At 46.5% G+C, this 21,630-nt stretch overlaps 1 protein-coding gene and 1 long non-coding RNA gene across 2 annotated transcripts in view; one reads left to right on the top strand and one right to left on the bottom strand.

Moving 5' to 3' along the window:
- map3k10 (mitogen-activated protein kinase kinase kinase 10) overlaps positions 1–16,845 on the bottom strand; it is a 53,999-nt gene extending 37,154 nt beyond the window's left edge. Inside the window, exon 1 of the mRNA XM_067974938.1 lies at positions 15,876–16,845. Coding sequence (XP_067831039.1) covers positions 15,876–16,683 — 808 coding nt within the window. The 5' untranslated portion in view covers positions 16,684–16,845. The remainder of the gene's footprint in view (positions 1–15,875) is intronic.
- LOC137305966 (uncharacterized) overlaps positions 1–21,041 on the top strand; it is a 44,361-nt gene extending 23,320 nt beyond the window's left edge. The window contains exons 2-3 of the long non-coding RNA XR_010958797.1: positions 13,750–13,889; positions 19,749–21,041. This is a non-coding gene — a long non-coding RNA (uncharacterized lncRNA). The remainder of the gene's footprint in view (positions 1–13,749; positions 13,890–19,748) is intronic.
- Positions 21,042–21,630: the final 589 nt, after the last annotated feature.

Here is a 21,630-nt window from a genome sequence, read left to right as displayed (position 1 = left end):
GAGAAGAACTGTTGCACCCAACGCCATCAACCGCCCTCATTTCCAAAGAGTTGCTACCTCCCCTTTAAGACATGTTTGACTTGTGGCCAAACCATCGTCCAGCTCGGGCTCGCAGGACTAAGTGGTCGTCACCAGAGGCAGACACTACAACAGTGGCTGCATGCCATCGGTCAAAAAACAGAAACAAATCTCTTACCAACAGTTACTGGTGTTTCTCGCTGGAATAATTACACAGACGGCAACAAACATTCCAAACAAAGTTTGTTCAATATCTGTCAACCTCAATAAATGATGGGCCAAGTCTTGCAGGAAGTGCGAGCTGATAACAGGGCAGCGAAGGCAATGGGACATCTGGGACCTCAGCGAACGATGGAACCAACAGTCTATCCCCTTAACCAGTGAGATTTAAGGATTGAGAAAGAAAAAGAGCAACGACGGAGAAGGAGATAGGGTGAATTAGAATGAAATCAGATACAGAAAGAGACATTGAAAAAAAGGGAAAGAAAGATTGGATTAAGAGAGACAAAGGAAAAGTAAGAAAAAAATGTAATTTTTAAAAAATCGCTAAGAAGAATTTACTATGCAGGAATGAGACTCAACAGTTTAAACTGTTCCATTTCTGGGCAGGAGAGATTGATTGGCATTGCATGAACAATTATCACATAGTTAAAAGGGAACTTACACTGATAAGTACGTGCCCTAACTATCTGCGGCGAGTTTAATTGGAGTTTAATTTGCAAATCCAGCTAGTTCTTAAAATTAACGGGGATGTTGAAGGCGAGCTGCCGTTTGTGCGAAGCCGTAAATCGACCAGCAAGTTCTGGCGATTCGCAACTCACGGCATATCTCCCCCTTTCCCTGAATTTGCTGGCCTATTTGCGCATTAACAACGGCCTGCGTCGTGAACTTGCCGTTGTTTTTCCCAGGAAGTGTTGGCCCACTGTGACAGTGCACTTTAGGACCAGTTAGGAATTTATTATGTACCAAAACCTCGCAACGTCTGTTATCACACCATCTCAACTATTTCTCCTATCCCTCCTACTTGGGTGCACGCACAGGATGTTACATCCTGGTTACTGCACCTCACGCCCTTGGCTCCAGGTGCATTTGAGCTCGTCAGTGCGTTGTGCCAGAATCTCGGAATTGGTGGGATTGGCAGAACTGGTAGAGCAAGGGTTAAGCTTGTTTCCTTTTTGTGTGTTGTTTGTGAGTAAAACTCAGCAAAGGCTAGCACAAAAAAAAACCCCATACTGCACTAAACAAATACAATGTTTGTCTGGCAGCGCACATGTTTGTATCTATGCAAATTGTTTTCAGGGATCAAATGCCTCATTCAAGCGAACTGGACAGATTCCAGGAGGTATGAAAATGCCTGGAGCACTGAATAGCAGAAACCGGGCCCCGAGCTCCTCGTTACAAAATGTGCCCCCTTCTCGAGCTTTTGGTTTGGAGCACCTGGGTTTTTGGGATCGCTGGACGCCTCAAGAGCTAAGCCTCGTTCACAAAGCCAACCTGCAATTTCCACCCGAGATTTCAGTCAACACTTTCATCAGTGATTTTAAATTTATCACATCGTTATTAGGAACAGGAGGAGGCCATTCAGCCCCTCGAGCTTGTTCCGCCATTCAATTAGATCATGGCTGATCTGTATCTGAACTCCATCTACCCACCTTGGTCCCGTAACCCTTGTAACCCTCACCCAAACAAAAATCTATCAACCTTAGTTTTGAAATTTTCAATCGACCCCCAGCCTCGACAGCTTTTTGGGGGAAAGAGTTCCAGATTTCCACTACATCCTGACATCGCCCCTGCAATGTTGGCTCTGATTTTAAGGCTATGCTAAAGCTCGATTGCATCTTTGTTTGCTCAGCTTGACCGCCTTTCAGAGCTCATACCCTTTGACCTTGCCTTTAGAGGCAGTCAGCTTCCATCCATCCATCCACCACCACCTCACCCCAGCCTCAGTTCTTGATGCTGCTGGGGGCAGGTCCCAACACCAGTCTTCTGATGCCTTGCGCGAGTTGCCAAGTTTCATCAGTGAGTCTGGATAGTGAGCGACAGCAGCTGACTGAGTGACGCATCGCAGACAAGAAAAAAAGACTTGCATTTGCATGGCACCTTTCACCTTTCATGACCTCAGGGTGTCCCAAAGCGCTTTATAGCCAATTAAAGTGTAGTCACTGTTGTAATGTAGGAAACGCAGCAGCCAATTTGTTCACACAGCAAGCTCCCACAAACAGCAATGAGATAATGACCAGATAATCTGTTTTAATGATGTTGGTTGAGGGATAAATATTGGCCCCAGGACACCAGAGGGCAAATGCCCAGCGAGGGGGGGGGTCAATGCCTTAAAAAAAAAAGAAAAATAGCAAAAGGTAAAGCATAGCGACTTCAGGCATTCCAGCAGAATGGTGCAAGAGCCTCATTCCATTCCCACCCCCTCCAACCCCCATCTTTCCACCTTTTCTCCCCTTCTGTTTCCTGAAGGTGGTGACTCTCCTTGGGATCTGAGGGGTAATTTCCCCCCCCACTGTGCAGTCTCTGTTAAAAATTGCACTCACTGCTCCCAAATGTCCACGGTGCACTCTGATCGGGCGAGGATTCCTGTCAGAAAATGCCCCTTATGGTGTCAGGGACATCTGCAGGCCGCCCCCCCCACCACCCCCCACAAGTACCTTGTCCAATCGATCATTCATCCCATGTGAGTCTGGACCACAAGTGTGGGCAGGATATCTTTCTCACCCGCCTTCCCTCCGATGGGGAGGGAGCGTCACAGTTCAGACTGATCCTGTGGCCATTTCTGTGCAGGTGTTTTAGTTTGTCCTGTCCTTCCTCTTGTACGAACAGTTAATCTCCCCTTTACAGTGGATTTTGCTAATACGATTGGCCCAGAGGTAAAAAAAAAAAATAGTGGTTATTCTGGGCTAATCATGATTGTTGTTGAGTGCAGCTTAATAGTGGTTGTGATAAGGAATATCTGATCTTTGTAATCAGAAATGATTGCACTTCGAACACTCAACTGAAACTGCAAACCGGACTTTGACACATTAAGTACTGTAGTTAATTACCCCTCCCCAAGCAGACTTGGCCATTTCAGTCTACAACTTGCAAAAAATGGACACGTTTTGCCTCAATTTTGATTTTTAACTAATTGGATGACGTCCAAAGATAGAATGGATCCAGCACAATCGTTGATAAAAGTTACCAAACCAGGAACCGGATACTTGGCCCAGAATTACCTCTGACCTTTTTGTACTGGTGCGAACATTCCATCAGGAACACCCGTGGGTTTTGGACTGTTCCTGTTTCCCAACCCGTTTCTCATGGGTTCCTCTGATCTCACCATGTCTCTCCGACATGAAAAAACGGGCACCTGTGGAACCGTACCCCAGGGAGGAGTCCGATTCGGGAGGGGGGGGGGGTGGGGGGAGCCGGGGGGGGGTACTGGGAGAAGGAGGTGGAGCTCTGACGCTGTTCTGTAGACTTGGGAGCTGTGAATTCAGAATATTCCTGTAACCTGCAGTGAGTTTGGCAGCTGGCCAGGTCATAAGGAAGGTTGGCACGGTGCCAGTTAGGATTATGTGCACAAGTATGTTTGCGTTAGTCTCTTGAGGCTGTTGTGCGGCACTGTAGGGGTTGCTGGGTGAGACACCGTCTATCGATTTTCAACGGAAAATAAGCGAGCCAATGAGAATTCGTGCTTAGGGCACAGTGCAAAGAGTCAGAGAATGCGGGGAGGGGTTTGAAACTATGTACAGAGCAGGGGAGGGGTCCCGGTGTGAACGGAGAGGGGGAGGGGGCCCCCCGGTGTGGATGGAGTAGGAGGCAGTGATTGGCAGCTGCCATAATGCAAGAGGTATGTTGTGGCCAAAATGTGACACTGAGCCATACAAGGAGATATTAGGACAGGTGACCAAAAGTTGGTCAGAGGTCGGTTTTAAGGAGTCTTAAAAGGAGGAGAGAGAGGTAGAGAGGTTTAGAGAGGGAATTCAAGAGCTTTGGGCCTAGGCAGCCGAAGGCACGGCCGCCAATGATGGGGCGATGCAAGAAGCCAGAATTGGAGGAGCGCAGAGATCGCCGAGGGTTGTAGGGCTGGAGGAGGTTACAGAGATAGGGAGGGGCGAGGCTATTAAGACATTTGAAAACAAGGATGAGAATATTTAAATCGAGGCATTGCCGAAACGGGAGCCAATGTAGGTCAGCGAGCACAGGGGGTGATGGGTGATGGGTGAACGGGACTTGGTGCGAGTTAGGATACGGGCAGCAGAGTTTTGGATGAGCTCAAGTTTATAGAGGGTGCAAAGTGGAAGGCCGGCCAGGAGAGCATTGGAATAGTCAAGTCTGGAGGTAACAAAGGCCTGGAGAGGGTTTCAGCAGAAGATGAGCTGAGCCAGGGGCTGAGACGGGCAAGACCGGTATCATTTGGTACTAATTGGGACTTAAAAAATAATGTGAGAGACACCCACAAAGAAAGGAGGTTGGATTTGATGTGCAGGACCTGGATTTACAAGCTGCTCTTATCATCAGTACTGGCTGGAGTCTGAGTGGTTTGCTTCAGACATGACAGATGGGCACAGTGCCAGCCCAGATGGAATGTTACCAACCGGCAAGAGAATTCTGCCCTCCTCGTTCCACAAATAACAGATGTAAGGAGCCCTTTGTACGTTAAAGGAGCTCTTTTGATTTATTTTCTAAAGCAGGGTGGTGGGTGTGATTCGCCTCAGGCTCTGTGTGCCTGCCTGATGGACTGGCCCACATTGTGTGTGCGTACACGTACGGTGCCTTTGTTTCCCCCAGTGCTGCTGCTCTCTAGGGGCTCCTCCCCCCTCTACTGTATCGATTGCTTTTACGTGCTCTCAGTCCTGTGCCTCCATACTGTTGTCAGGTGCCTCCTCTCCCAATTGTCTGAGGAATGCAAAGAAAATGCCCAGGAGGCGCCTCACGGGTTTAACTTGCTGCAACAGGAGACCCCAATCCAAGGGCAGAATCATCCACCCACTGGTTGACTGAAAGTTGGGGCTCTTCACATTTTGACCCCAGTTGTACTCCTTTAGTATTAAACTAAAGCCGGCCAACAGAAATCACTGATTAACCCCAGGTGTGGCTATGGCGACACCATTTTAGCCATAGAAAACGCCTTGCGTACACTCGCACATACGGGTAAATATATTTAACATGCGGATATTTACTTAACAAACATCCACCATTCAGTAACCAAGGAAGTAAAAACACTCACAACAATCAAAAAAACACCCGCACACTCTGCTTTTCACCTTACCGGTTTACCAATAATCACTCAGAAAGGTTAAAGTTTACATGCACACTACGAGTATTGAGATCACAGGCCCAACGATGGTGTCAGTTACTCATTTTTAATTTACTAAACAGTGATGTAACTTAGCCACATCTGGATTCCCAATTAGCCACATGTGGCTAGTGGCTAATGTATTGGACAAGCACAAATCCTCCCTTTCAGGTGGTACTGAGCCGATCAAACCTGAAGGCCCCAAGCAGGCGGGGCAGCGGGACGAGCTGGATTGCTCACGCATCGAGCCGGCGCGGACTCGATGGGCCGAATGGCCTCCTTCCGTGCTGTAACCTTCTATGAAACTCTTGACAGCGATAGGGGGGTTCTTCCAACGAGTGCAAAGATTCAAGGTATCAGTAGAGCAGACCGTTCAGAAAAGGGGGAGCAACCATAAATTTAACAAAATATTGAAAAAGGGATTGTGAACCTTTGACCACAGTAAATTTTGATATGGTTTCCATTACTTGTCAGGTTTTTCTTTGTGTGACTTATCTGCCTACCATTTTCCCCCTCCCGCCAGGCCTCTGTTGGCCATGGTAGCATCTATAGTTCAGCGGCTTAGTCCTAGGCCTCTGCCAAAGCCACACTGCCTCATGGCTGGCTCAAGTGTACCAGGTATGACCAGTGATGACCTCCACTCCCCCTCACACTGATGCGAGTGAACCACAGCTCCTGACCTCTGACCCTGTTTCCACGGTAACGTGGCGAGGCGACGTTACATAAAAGGTTGTGTGTCATATCCATCACCGTACTCAACCTGGGGGCAACGCCAGAGAGAGACAGATCCAGCTGGGTTGAGGGGACACAAATCTCAACCGATTCCAAGCTGACTTAAAAGTAAAACACAAGCTCGCATGATGGCTCCGTGGGTTTAATTTTAAAAAAAACTTTCATTTGTACCCTATCACATCAAAACGCTTGATTCACACAAATTACTTTTTGGAATGCAGTGACGTTAAAAAAAAGACTTACATTTATATCACGCCTTTCACAACCTCAGGACGTCCCTGAGTGCTTTACAGCCAATGAAGTACTTTTAAAGTGTAGTCACTGTTGTAATGTAGGAAACGTGGCAGCCGATTTGTGCACAGCAAGATCCCACAAACAGCAATGAGATAATGACCAGATAATCTCTTTTTTTTTTAAGCGATGGAGGTTGAGGGATAAATTTTGGCCAGGACACCGGGGAGAACTCCCCTGCTCTTCTTCAAAATAGTGACGTGGGATTTTTTATGTCCACCTGAGAGGGCAGACGGTGCCTCGGTTTAACGTCTCATCCTAAAGACGGCACCTCCGACAGTGCAGCACCCCCTCAGTACCGCACTGGAAATATTGGCCTAGATTTTGTGCTCAAGACTCTGGAGTGAGGCTTGAACCCACGACCTTCTGACTCAGAGGGGAACGTGCTACCCACTGAGCCACGGCTGACAGCTAACAAGTTAACAAATAGACAGTTGGAGAATTGTTTAGGATTGTATCGTAACTTCGAGACAATGGGAGTAGATGGGGACTAATTTGGCCCAATAGAGTTATTGGCTTGTACCAAGAATCAGTCTCTACAATATCTAAAATTTACTAACCCTGTAAAAACCAAAAATAACACGCTGATCTCCCATGGCGATGCCTACAGCAAATCAGGACAAAGTGCATTTCCCCAGAGGGCATTAGTGACGCTGGAGGTCGAGGCACCGAGATCTGGAGCTCATGAAGCTCCGTCAAGTGGTAGAAATGTGCAATAGCAGGTGTGACACTGTGTCACAGAATAGTGATGCCCAAATAAGGAGTGTGCGACATTCACAGCAAATTATGCAGATACGACATGTGTCAATGAATTACAGCCTAAGAGGGTTATCAAAACTCAGGATTCCAATACCAACAAATCGATGTTTGCTCTGATTATAGCTCAATCTATTGACCTGACCTCCTGCAAAAAAAAAATCTCACAAATGTACCGTGTGGAACGTGATTTGCTGCCCGACTAAACTGTCCTGGAGGCAATTAAAAGGCTGGCGTCAGAGCAATAAAATAAATCACTGTTCTATTTATATCATCATCTGAATCCCTCGTAGAATTTAACAGCACAGCAAGAGGCCATTCAGCCCATTGCACCTGTGCCAGCTCTGTGAGGGAGCTATGCCCCTACACTTTTTCTATACCTTTTTAAATTTTTCAGATTTTTACTCATTTCCCGTCAAATGCTATTACAGATTTTGCTGTTTCTGGTAGGGCATTCTATGTCCTGACAACTCTCTCTAATCTCTCCCATCGATTGCCTTTCCAAGTTGTGACACTGAGCTATTATCTTCTCCCAACTTCAGAGGTCAGGAACTACCGTGAACTACATCATTATACAACACCATGTGAGTGTTATAGACAGGGTGATACTATCATATCACACACATCCTTTCATAATACACATTGTACAACTGATTCATTAATATTCTCCTGGTCTTATCTCATCTCCTCTACACCACACCTATAGTGTTTGGGGTCATCAGATTCACCAATACTTCCTCCTCTTCCACACTGAAGGGTGAAAAGGTAGAAGGGAAGATGAGATCAATCATGATGTGACACCAAGTTTGGGTTTTAAAAACCTGCTGATTTTAAACAGGAGGAGGCCATTCAGCCCCTCGAGCCTGTTCCGCCATTCAATTAGATCACGGCTTTTCGGTACCTCAACCCTGCTAACCCGCTGTTGCTCCATATCCCTTGATACCCTAACCCAACTTATCCTTAATTTCACAGCTCTGAAATTCTGGGAATGAATGGGTTACGGCAGGAGATGGTGCAACGATTCTTGATTTCAGCCTAATGAGCGTGGGAGCATGTATAGTGGCTGTTTAATGTTTCATTATTAATATCAAGTTACGTGTAGGTATCTCAGACTGCTCTGCTGCAATTACTCACTTAGCTGATGAAAATCAATGTATCTGTAACTGAGCAAATGAAGTTAGATGACATTTTAAACCCTGTTTATTCAGCAGAGTAAAGATTTAAACAAAGTAGAAATATTAATACCTGGGCTTATGAGGGGCCTTTATTAAAAAGAAAGACTTGCATTTATACAGCGCCTTTCACAACCTCAGGACGTCCCAAAGTGCTTTATAGTCAATGAAGTACTTTTGAAGAGTAGTCACTGTTGTAATGTGGGCAACACAGCAGCCAATTTGTGCACAGCAAGCTCCCACAAACAACAATGTGATAATGGCCAGATATTCTGTTTTTTAGTGATGTTGGTTGAGGGATAAATATTAGCCAGGACACCGGGGAGAACTCCCCTGCTCTTCTTCGAAATAGTGCCATGTGATCTTTTACGTCCACCTGAGAGGGCAGAGGGCCTCGTTTAACGTCTCATTCTGAAACGCGGCACTCCCTCATTACTGCACTGGGAGTGTCGGCCTAGATTATGTGCTCAAGTCTCTGGAGCGGGACTCGATCCCATGACCTTCTGACTTAGAGGCAAGAGTGCTACCCACTGAGCCACAGCTGACACAAGAAAACATCTGCTTGCTCCACAAGAGGAATGAAGTTCAGAGTGCGATGTGTGTTATGTGTCAGCTAATCTGCACTAACAGGGTCGCACAAACAGCACTGAGGTGAAAGACCAGTTCATCTACCTTTGGTGTTGGTTGAGGGATGAATTTACCTGGACACCAGGGAGAACTCCCTACTCTTCTTCAAATAGTACCGTGGGATCTTTTACATCCACCTGAACCACTGGAACAGTGGAACAGACAGAAGGGGCCTCAGTTTAATGTCTCAGTGAAGCTAAACAGTTTCAACTCACAAAATGGTTGAATCTTAACTGCCACTGATTCACTGCTTATTTAATAACCTCAGAAAGGGTATAATCTAAAACCCAATGTCATAAAGCATTATCAGACTTTCAAATTCAATCTTTTCAAGGGAGCACCTAACATCAACATTAACACTTGGTCCTCATCCAGATCACAGGCGACAGACCAGTCACCAAAAACAAGGAATTCGGCAACTACCTGAACCATTAGGAATTCTGCCAAATCGTCACAAGAGTTTACATTGTTCATGGACAATATTCAGACTCTCACCCACCTGGCACTGATTGCTCGGATTCTCTCCCTTTATGCTCGTGCGCACACTCACGCTCACACGTATACACACTCGCATGTACAGACACACGTGCACTTGCATGTACAGACACACATGCAGACACATGCAAACTCATACATACAGATATGGACACGCAAACTCATATGTACAGAAACACACACATGCACAGGGCACACACAGTCCCTCACTAACAAAGCGGGCAAAAAACCTGCCTTCACATGGTGCTGTTTTACACGTCGTGACTGAGCGGTGAGATTACAGGTCGTTTCTGTAACTCGGAGCGACTTCTCCATCCCAGCCGTAGGGTGGAGAGACAGAAGAGGAAAATGAAAGTGAGGAGATGTGCAACAACCTTCCTGAATTTTGTGAATCATACGACAGGCTGCACTAGATATTCGTGAACAGCAGAGACACTGTGTATGTGGACACTTCCTTCACAAGTGTGAAAATCTTGTCTCACAGGTATGAGCATGTTTCACACGAACACAGCCGTGATGTAGTTTACTCGGTTGGTGGGGTGGGGGGCGGTTGGGGATTCAGCTCCACACCATCTCCACTTTCTGGGGGGGGGGCTGACTATTAATTGATGATTCACTGTATTACATTATCATTTTTTTAAACTTAGCTGCCGTGAGCTGCCAGCCCAGCACAGCCCACTGTGAAATTCTCACTCACTCCCATGGAACGAAAACAACAACTTGTCAGTTCGCGTGAAACTCCAACCGCTTCAGAAATGGAACATTTCAACTGAATGCTCGGAAGAAAAAATAATGTCTTGCCTGCAGTTCTCTGACCTCACACCGTGTGTGGTGTCTGGAACTCAAGCTTGTGACTGGTGCCAAGGGAGACACCATTGCTTATCTATCCTGCGGAGAATTCTGGGTAAGACTTGCATTTATATAGCGCCTTTAACGTAGACGATGTCAATTGCAATTTTTATACATTTTTGGGGACGCCTCAAGGTGAGGAATGTTAACGATGGGGAATGGACCACTTCCCATTTCAGGTAACGTAAAAGATCCCACAGCACTATTTCGAAGAAGAGCAGGAGAGTTCTCCCCGGTGTCCTGGGTCTGATATTTATCCCTCAACCAACATCACTGTAAAACAGATTATCTGGTCATTATCATTGCTGTTTGTGGGATCTTGCTGTGCGCAAATTGGCTGCCGTGTTTCCTACATTACAACAGCGACTACACTTCAAAACTACTTCATTAGCTGTAAAGCGCTTTGGGACGTCCTGAGATCATAAAAGGCTCTGAATAAATGCAATTTCTTTCTTTAATCAGTTTCAGCACCAAGTGCCCCCAGGCCAGGAATAGTTTGGTTAGATACTGCACGTCAGTCCCAATTTTTCATTTCTGACACTAGCCATCCTGTGAACTCTCTGAGATTGCTAATTAATACTCTTCATTGCCAGATACGGGGTGGTATTGTACTGAGGGCACATGCCCCTTAGGAACTGGACGGAGTCTGACCAAACCAGTTGCAAGACCAGGTTACGTTCTGTAGTTGTAATTTATAACTCTCTTGTGTCTTGTTAGGTCTGGTCTATCTCCTATGGCAAACTAATGAAAATGACAGACAGAAAAAGACACACTAGCCCATCTTGCCTGTTCCATATACTTCTGATGCCCTATGCATCAAGGTACAAGCATCCTCTGCCCACCGAGAGCCCCATAATCTCCTGGAAGAGGCAAAAAAATAAGGTTAAAAACCCAGCCCAATCTGGGGGGGGGAAAAATCTGGAAAATTCCTCCAATCCCTTTAGATGATCGAAACTAGCCCAGGAGATCGTCCTGGACCTGATCGACATTCCCAGGTGGAGCAGTGTTTAACCTGGCCTTCAACTCTTCCCAAAGTGTATTCCTTGTGGGAAACTGCTCTTGGCTAATTAGCAATTAGAGACTAATTATTGTTACTGCGGGAAGCTCACTTGTGATTTGTTGCTGGTTTCTGAAAAACACGTAAGCCAATCGGGTGACAGGTGCGCCAGATGGAAGATTTTTTTTTCCCCCCCGATATCAACCAATAAACTGGCAAACTGCAGAAACCGAGTGACATGACCAGACCCTGAATGTACTGCAAGAAGCAGCAGGGGAGAATGACGAATGCAGTGTGCAGCTCAGGACATTTGGCAGAGGCAGTTGCTTGTGTGTAAACATTTGAAATATCGTGTTTCAGGCAGTGTGAGATGGAGCTCACCGTCAAATGTTCCATTAAAAAATTTTTAAAAATAAATTAACACAGAGATAAGCTTCCGTACAGACCCAAACAGAGCTCTCTTGAGACATTTTATAGGTGCCTACAGGGGACAAACATGTGATCTTGTAAATGACATGAGCTTACAAAAATAAGACTATGTATGACCCAGTACACAGTGAAATGTGTGCCTTGGGTCTCCTGCATTGAGAATTATAGATGTGCCTAACACAACTGAAGGGATTGGAAACTCCATGAGTGCATATTTCAAGCGGTCTATAAAGTCACCTAAATCTGGAGACTGGGTATGAACACTGAGCTCGCTGCCAAACATGTCTTTTTGTAACACAGGTACGCAGTTCCCCAGATTGAGTTCTTTTCCATGGGAGTTTACATGTTGGACTTCTTTATCTTCAGTCCCTGCTGCCTTTCACTGTTGTGCCTAAGACTATAATCGACACTGAGATTTGCCAGGAAGTATAGAACACCTCTCAATTATCCTATTTTAATTGGGATGTTAAAGAAATTAAAGAAACTGTTTCCACTGGCGGGAACCAGAGGACTCAGATTTAACGTAATTGGCAAAAGGGGTGATGAGGAGTCATTTCTTTAATGTAGCGAGTTATGATGATCTGGAATGCGCTGCCTGAAAGGGCGGTGGAAGCAGATTCAATAGTAACTTTTAAAAGAGAATTGGATAAATACTTGAAGGGGAAAAATTTGCAGGGCTATGGGGAAAGCGCAGGGACGTGGGACTAATTAGATAGCTCTTTCAAAGAGCCAGCACAGGCACAATGGGCCAAATGGCCTTCTTTTGCGCTATATGATTCTAGGTCCCAATATTCACCAGCACCACCGGGACAAGCACTCCAGAATCCCAAGGCAACAAAATCAACCAACTTGCGGTTTTTCGACAGAAGACTATACTCTTGCCCCAAGCACTGACCTGAATTCCACATTGCAGAATGTGGGGTCTGGGAAGAAAGGGCTGACACTCCACTAATAGTATCAGCTAAAAGGCAGGAAACATTCATACAATAAAACACACTTTAGTGGGATGTAATACTCCTGTATTTTTTTTTAATATTAAACACTTGCACCAAGTCCCATTCACCCATCACCCCCTGTGCTCACCGACCGACATCGGCTTCCGGTCCAGCAATGCCTCGAATTTAAAATTCTCATCCTTATTTTCACATCCCTCCATGGCCTCGTCCCTCCCTATCTCTAACCTCCTCCAGCCCTACAACCCTCCGAGATCTCTGCGTTTCTCCAGTTCTGGCCTTTTGCGCATTCCCGATTTCCTTCGGCCCATCATTGGCAGCCGTGCCTTCGGCTGCCTGGGCCCTAAGCTCTGGAATTCCCTCCCTAAACCTCTCCGTCTCTCTCTCCTCCTTTAAGACGCTCCTTAAAACCTACCTCTTTGTCCAAGCTTTTGGTCACCTGTCCTAATATCTCCTTATGTTGCTTGGTGTCAAATTTTGTTTAATTATGTTCCTGTGACTAGCCTCGGGATATTTTACTACGTTAAAGGCGCTATATAAATGCAAGTTGTTGTTTTATTGAGTTATATTTTTGTATTATATGAAAAATTCAACTTTTACTGAGTTCATTTTTTATTGTGTAATATTACATTTGGTTACATGGTTATAATGTTCCTGTATAGGTTTTATGTGAAAAATCTATTTCAGTTTGAACCTGGCTCTTGTCACTTCAGTGCATTAGAACCCCACTAAAATCTGTCAGCTCTAAAGCTGATTTAATATCCTTGTCTTTAAATCCCTCCATGGCTTGCCCCCATCCCTGTCTCTTCAACCTACACCAGCCCTACGGCTCTCCAGTCCTCTGACTCTGGCCTTGTGCATCCCCTCCTCTCTTTGCCCCACCATTAGTGGCCGTGCCTTCAGCCACCTGGGTCCCACTCTCCTGGAATCCCCTCCCTAAACCTCTCCAGCTCCCTCTCCTCCTTTACTCAAAATTCACCTCTTTCGCTAAGTTTCTTGGTCACCGCCTTCTAATCCCTCCTTTCTTGGCTTGTCATCGAGCCCCTGTAAAGCTTCTTGGGATGTTTTTCTACATTAAATGCGCAAGTTGTTGATGTAATAATTTGAGCGACCAATCTGGATTTTTTTCCCCTGTCGGAACAGACTTCCTCTGTACAGAAGAAAGAAGAGAACTACAAAGGCAACACACAACCGGTGTTGTGAGTCAAAATATCTTAGACATCATACACTGAAGTGAGAGGAATCTGTGCCTTCATATAACATGCAGGAACTTTGTATCTCAGGTACATACAGTGTAATCTGATTATAATTCAGAGTGCAATATTAGAAAATATATAAACAGGAATATTATATATTGGCATTTACTAGTTCCTGCATGTGAATCCAGCTCAGACTGATAGGATAAAAGTCTTGTCTCAGGATGCTGTGATGTAAGTTTGGGACAGTTTTATCCCAGTTCCTCATGTCCATCACCCAAAGCACAGGATTGCTCTTAATTTGGCACTAATTTGACACAGCAGGAGACTGTCCAGGAAACAGAAACATGACAAAGGTATAAGTAGAAGTGTTTTTCTGAAGTCGGGATTAAGGCTCATTATTGGAACAGGGAGCTCTGCTCTGCTATATCTGACCTGGGAGTGCTTGATGCAAACACTGGATGACACGGCCTGTAGGTTTTGTACCCCACAGGGCAGCAAATTTACCAACTGAGCCCTTCTGTCAGTTTTAAAGCAAATTCCAATGCGATGAAGGAAAACCACAGAGAAAGCAGTACACTACCTGCAGAGGTCTGACTGAATGCCTAACGCAGAGCTGAGCCCTGTTTCTATTGAAGTCCGAGTGTCAGGGGGCGCACTAGGACAAAGGGTGAGCAACGAGCACAATCCCTGAAGTCTTCTGCTTTCCCCTCACATCCTAAGACATGGTGCTCAATTTACCCAGCTCAGAACCATGAAGGACCGGGGCATCCCTACCAGGATTGATTCAGGCCTGGAGTCGCTCGCTCAACAGACCAGCCTATCCAGCATCCCAAAACTAGTGAGCCTTCATTTATTTTTGAAACTACTAATAAGTGTTAGTTGACTAGAACACCAACATGTGGCCGCTTGCTAGGATGTGGGTTTATTTCATGATCTCACATGGATGCTCGTAATGGAGGTTAGATATTTCCCCACAGGGAAGATGATCATTCTAAGACACTCTACTGCGTAACTGGACTGTTATAAAGTGGCCTTGGCAGGTCTCCAAGCCTTTCCTCTTCTCTGAGGTGAGATGGAATGGCTACAGCAGGAGGAATAGGAAATATATAGTGTAGTGGTTATGGTAGTGAGCTAGCAATGCAGAGGTCTTGAGTTTAAATGCCATCAAGGCAAAGTTGTGAAAATGAATTCAATAAATCATGCAGCACAGGAGGCCATTCGGCCCATCGTGCCTGTGCCCAATCTTGAAAAGAGCTCTCCAATTAGTCCCACTCCCCTGCTCTTTCCCCATAGCCCCCAATTTTCTTCCTTTTCAAGTATACAATTCCCTTTTGAAAGTTACTATTGAATCTGCTTCCACCACCCTTTCAAGCAGCGCATTCCAGATCAGAACAATTTGCTGTGTAAAAAAAATGACTCCTCATCTCCCCTCTGGTTCTTTTGCCAATTATCCTAAACCTGAGTCCCCTACCCTCCTGCCTGTGGAATCAGTTTCTTCTTGTTTACTCTATTAAAAGCCCTCATAATTTTGAACAACTCTATTAAATCTCCCCTTAACCTTCTCTGCTCTAAGGAGAACAATCCCAACTTCTCTAGTGTCTCCACATAACTTGAGTCCCTCATCCCTGGTGTTTGGTGGGCTAGCATCAGGGGACATGACCATGAAAGCTGGCAGACCCAGACCCAATGACGGGATGCTGGCACTCTTACCCATCTGGCCTACATGTGATTCTAGTCCGCACTACATGGTTGACTCAGTGCCCTCTGTGGTCTAGCAAGCCCCTCAGTTGTATTCAGGGCAAGTAGGGATGGGCATCAAATGCTGACCATGTTCCTATCACCCACAGCTCAATGACAAACAAACAAATAAATAAATATCTACAAAAGGAAAGGTTTACTTTCCGGATAGTGTATATGTTTCTCTACTGGTGTTAGGTTGGTGTAACCTGCGGCTTAGACTATTGGAGTTGTCTCTTTTGAAATGCCTTAAAGACATTGCTTTTTCCATGTAACTAAAATTGCAGCATCATCCATCAGTCAGAGGGGTGTAATGATGCATTCTCTACTTACTGTTGCTGGACTTGAGGTCCCGATGGATGACAGGGACAACAGCTTCATTGTGGAGATAGTTCATTCCTCTGGCAATCTGCACAGCCCAGTTGACCAGAACGTGAGGAGGGACCTTCCTCCCAGACAGGGCTCGGTTTAAAGCCCCACCTCGGGCGTACTCCATCACCAGACACAGGTTGGGCTCCTTGAGACACACACCCTTCAGCAAGATGATGTTGGGATGCCTCAACATGCCGAAGAGCTTGGCTTCCTTCTGGACGTTGCCAGCGGTCACACTGATATCCTCATCGGGATCTTGCCTGGCCGCTTTGACCGCCACCTCGTCCCTTCCCCAGGTGCCCTTGTAGACTTTGCCAAACCCACCGACCCCAATGATCTCGTCCAGCAGGAGCTCGGCGAAGTCAATCACCGGGGGCAAGGGGCAGTCCTCGCTGCCCTGGAACTGACTATAATCCGGGTGGCTGCTGACATAGTTGCTGGGGAAGATGCCCACTTTGTCCTTGATCTTCCCCGTCCACCAGCCTTCGTCCCCGGACACGTTGGAGTCCTTGGACAGCAGCTCCACCAGGTCTCCCCTGCGGAGGCTCAGCTCCTCGTCAGCCGTGGATTCGTAGTCGAACACCACCGTCCAGAAGCTGTGGGCGCCGGGGGGAGGCAGGGGAGGGTGAAGAAGGAGCTTGCACTCAGCAGGAGACTGGATGTGGGGAGACTCCTGATGGTCCCCATTGCAAGTGGCAGCGTCGGCCGCGGGGGACTCGGTGCAACTCATTCCCGATGGCTCCATTGCAGAAAATCCTGGATTGTGCATCCATACATCAGGCTGGCCATTGAGTGCTGGGCTGGTTAATGAAGGGCTTGTGTTTCTCGCCCCATCTCCATCGTTATTAACGATCAGCGCCCAGTGCGCCCGCAACGGGCTCTTAATTTTATTGACTATTATTTTCACTCTTTGCTTTGGTTTGCATTATTTCCTAAAACGCCTTTCCGCAAATAAAATAAAGGGCCACTACTTCCGTGTTGAAATAAACAAGGGCTTTCCCCCCACCCCCCTCCTCCTCTCCCCATTCAGCAGCGCTCCCGCTTGTCGGAGCCCGGCTCTCAGCTGTTACATGGAAGCCGATACACCGGCGGGGAGAGCGGCCGCGCGGCGCCCGCTGGGAGTTGTAGTCCCCGCCCCCTCCGCTGGCCGGCGGAGCGGACCCGGGGAGGGACTACGAGTCCCAGGGTGCAGTGCGCGCCGCCGGGCCGGACCGGGCGGACGTCAGGTTGAGTGGCGTGCCGGCTGCCCAATCAAACGAGGCGGCCGGCCAGGCTGGGCGGGCGTTAAGCCTTTTTGATGGGCAGCCCCTTTCCTGCGCCAATGAGGGAAAGAGAAGGGCGGGCTCTAGTGCTGTGGTGGAAATCATGGTTCTTATTTATTAGACATATTTGTTGTCTGTGATTAGCATGCAGCTAATGATGATTTAAAGTTTAATATTCCATCTTCCTTAATTTAGTTGCAAAGTTTCATCAATACTGCATTTTGTAAAACCATGTTTAAAGTATCTGCCCTGTCTCCACAGCCCAGATGTAGGTTGGGTTTGGAATGTCACCCCAGCCTAACATTTGCAATTCAAAGTCGTGCTATCGATGGGGAAAAGGCGTTTGGCAGTGTGTTACCAAGCACACAACACAGAGATTGGAGTAGGCGTGTTGAGGGGGAATTCTAAAGTGTATAAAACAACAGCACAACTCTGCAAAAATTGCATGAAACTTTACATCGAATTTACAGCAATTTGGCCCAACTGATCTATGCCGGTATTAATGCTCCAGGCGAGCCTCTTCCCACCCCACTTCCTCTCACCCTAACAGCATAATCTCCTATTCCTTTCACCCTCGTGTTTATCTAGCTTCCCCTTAAATGCATCTATGCTATTCGCCTCAATTACTCCTTGTGGGAGCGAGTTCCACATTCTAACCACTCTCTGGGTAAAAAAGTTTCTCCAGAATTCTCTATTGGATTTACTAGCGACTATCTTATATTTATGGCCCCTCATTTTGGTCTCTCCGCAAGTGGAAACATCTCTACGTCTACCCTATCGAACCCCTTAATAATTTTAAAGACCTCTATCAGGTCACCCCTCAGCCTACTTTTTTCACATCCCTTCCTGATGGAATTAGCTGCTCAGGTGCTGGAATCTGCCTGAAAAAAAATTCCCTAACGTTGAAATAAAAACAAAAAATGCAGGAAATATGCAGCAGGTCAGTCTGCATCTGTTAAGAGGCTACTGATATTTCAGGCCTGTAACCCTTCATCAGAACTGAAAAATAATAGCATCTTTCCCAAACTCAGGATGTCTCAAAGTACATTAGCACCAATGAACTAATGTCACTGTTGTAATGTAGGAAACACAGCAGCCAATTTGCGCACAGCAAGCTCCCACAAACAGCAATGTGATAAATGCCCAGATAATCTATTTTAGTGATTTGATTGTGGAATAAATATTGGCCCAGGACACCAAGGAGAACTCCCCTGCTCTTCTTCAAATAGTGGCCAGGGGATCTTTTACATCCACCTGAAAGATAGGGCCTTAGTTTAACATCTCATCAGAAAGACAGCACCTCCAACAATGCAGCACTCCCTCAGTACTGGCACTGGAGTATCAACCTGGATTATATACTCAAGTGGGACTTAAACCCACAAACTTTCTGATTCAGAGGTGAGAGTGCTACCTACTGAGCCACAGCTGACACTGAAGGCTGATAGTTAAACAGGCATTTCAATACGGTCAGAAAAAAAGAGCCAAACGAGGGGGCAGCAAATCGTTATTGCGTTCCCCATTCCCTTGATGGCTGTCTGGGTAGAGGCATTCCACCAGCTCAGTACTAGCTCACATAGACCAGATGTTCTCACAGTTTTTGGCATCCAGTTGCAAATTGCAAAATGAAAAATGAAATTTTGACATTTTGTAAAATATGTTTACATAAAACGGTCAATCCCTGGAATGTTCACTCCCTCAGGAGCAGGAACGTGAGGCGTCCAATATTTAAAGAGCGCCACGTATAATCCACATCGCTGCTTCTTAGGGACCTGGAGCTCGTGAAACTCACCAGAGACTGTAACTCTGGCCTCTACAGCCTCAAGTCCCATGTCCAGTGAGCAGCAACCCTCTCCCAGTCTTGCAGCCAGCGCTGACTGTAGATCGTTCCTGTGTTCAGCCAGACCTAGCAGCAAACCAGGGTGGGCTGTCACCTTGCTCTGTCTGTCGTTATGTGGGCAAAGGGGAGTGGAAGGAGAATAGGCTGCGTCCCGGACTCAAGCATGCGTGGTGCAAGTGAGAACTCTTACTCAGAGAAGGAGAATGTGGAGCAGCTGCAGATGCAGGATTTGCTCAGCGGGTAGTGCTCTCACCTTCTGACTCAGAAGGTCGTGGGTTCAAGTCCCACTTCTGAGTCTTAAGCACGTACTCCAGGCCGATACTCCAGTGCAGTGCTGAGGGAGTGCTGCGCTGCCAGAGGTGCTGTCTTTCAGATGAGTTGTTAAACTCAAGCCTCATCTTGCCTGTTCTAGCAAACGTAAAGGGCCCCATCAAAGAAGAGAAAGGGAGTTATCCTGGACAACGTTGCCTCCCTGGACCAACAGATTAACTGTGTTTGGGATCTGGCTGAGTGGAAATCAGCTGCTGTGTTTGCAGAGTGACAGTGTTCCAGAGAGTAATTGTTACATGTGAATCACTCTGGGACATCCTGAGGATGTGAAAGGTGATATTTAAAGGAGACAATAACAGAAAGGAAACAACAATGTGTTGCATTTATTGAGTGCCCCTCCATAAAAGAGGACCGTGGGATATTTTTTGTGTAAATGGTGTCTGTCATCATGAGTTGTTTTTTCAGATCGTTTTATAATGGAGACCCAACAATGTGGAAGATTACCCAGGGATGTCCCACCCACAGAATAAAAGGATAAAGCTAATCCGACAATTACTGCTCTAGCAACTTCCTCCCAATCATCAATAAAGTGATGCAAGGAGTCATCAACAGTGCCATCGTGATACCTACTTACCAAAAACCTGCTCACTGACGCTCAGTTCGGGTTCCGCCAGAACCAATCAGCTCCAGACCTTATCACACCCTTGATCGAGAGGTGGAACCCGTGCCTGGATGCCAGAGGAGAGGTGAGAGTGGCTGCTCTTTGACATCAAGGCAGCATTTAACTGAGTCCGAGCAAACCAAGGAGCCCGAGCAAAACCGAAGTCAATGGGGCACAAAGGGAAAACCCTCCAGGGGCTGGAGTCATACCCGACACAAAGGAAGATGGTCGTGGTCTTCAGAGGCCGGTCATCACTGCTCCAGGACATTGACGCAGGAGCACCTCGGAGAGGCGTCCTTGGCCCAAGCATTTCAGCTCCTTCATCAATGACCTTACCTCCATGAGAAGTTCAGGAATGGAACTGTTTGCTGATGATTCCACTGGGTTCAGCTCCATTCCTAACTCCTCCAGCAAGGAAGCAGCCCATGCCAGCCTAGAGAAGGACCTGGACAACATCCAGACTCGAGTTGACACATGGCAGGTAACAGTCACACCACATTAAGTGCCAGATAATGACCATCTTGAACAAGAGAAAGCCCAGCCATCTCCCTCCCCTCCAGCCTCCACTGCCAAGAGGAACAAGAGCAGCAATGTTGTGGGAACGCCATCCCTTCCAAATTCCCCTCCTTTTAGTGCCATTCCTTCATGGACGCTGGGCCAATTCCTGGAACTCCCCACCTAACACCAGCATGGAAGCACCATCACCCTCAGGACTGCAGCGGTTCAAGGAGAAGGCTCGCCACCAGCTTCTCAGGGCAGCTGGAGGTTGGCAATTAATGTGACCTTGCCAGCGTTGCCTTAAAAAAAAATGCTGAGCGGGAGGCTGAGAACGTTATGGGATGGTTATGGGGAATAAACCAAAACATGGTTGAAGAGATAGGATGAGGAAAGGGGAGGGACTGAATGACAGGAGCCAGTGAGGGAAATTTTAAAAATTAATGAGTCAGGTAGAAAGATCCCATGAAGATGGACAACTGGGCAAGTAGGAACCAGGGGACGGAACAGGAAATCAATAGATTGGGAAACCATTATCAGGAATTTGAATAGCGGAAATACAGGATCAACAACTGTTGGAGAATATATTACAGAATAAAACAAAATTGGATTTATTCTCTTCTTTAATCACCATCACTGTTAATTAATTTGCTTGTTATTGAGTTTCAAATACATCTGAGTAAACAGAAGGAGATTCTCAAAAAGTGATAACAAGGGGAAAAAGTGAACAGTCAATAACAAGACAGTGAAGGAGATTAATGTGTTTGGGCAAAAGAATTGGAGCTGAGTGGAGAGCTGGGATTAAGCTTTGTTATTCTATATTGAACCCAATTTTGTAATGTTTGGGCCTTGCGATATGTTCAGAATATTGAGTTGAAGATGAGGGTGGGACATTGACAGGAGTCTTGATTTCAGGAGCCAAATAAGTTTTCAATTTTGCCCGACTCAAATTCTCTGGAGCCCAAAGTACCAACTCCTATTATACAGAAAGAGGGAGAGAGAGAGAGACCGGAGATATACACAGGGAGAGAGAGAGAGACCAGAGATATACACAGGAAGAGAGAGAGAGACCAGAGATATACACAGGGAGAGAGAGAGAGACCAGAGATATACACAGGGAGAGTGAGAGACCAGAGATATACACAGGGAGAGTGAGAGACCAGAGATATACACAGGGAGAGTGAGAGAGAG

The sequence above is a fragment of the Heptranchias perlo genome, chromosome 41 (assembly GCF_035084215.1).
Source record: "Heptranchias perlo isolate sHepPer1 chromosome 41, sHepPer1.hap1, whole genome shotgun sequence".
Lineage (NCBI taxonomy): Eukaryota > Metazoa > Chordata > Chondrichthyes > Hexanchiformes > Hexanchidae > Heptranchias > Heptranchias perlo.
This window is presented reverse-complemented; position numbering and strand designations above follow the sequence as displayed.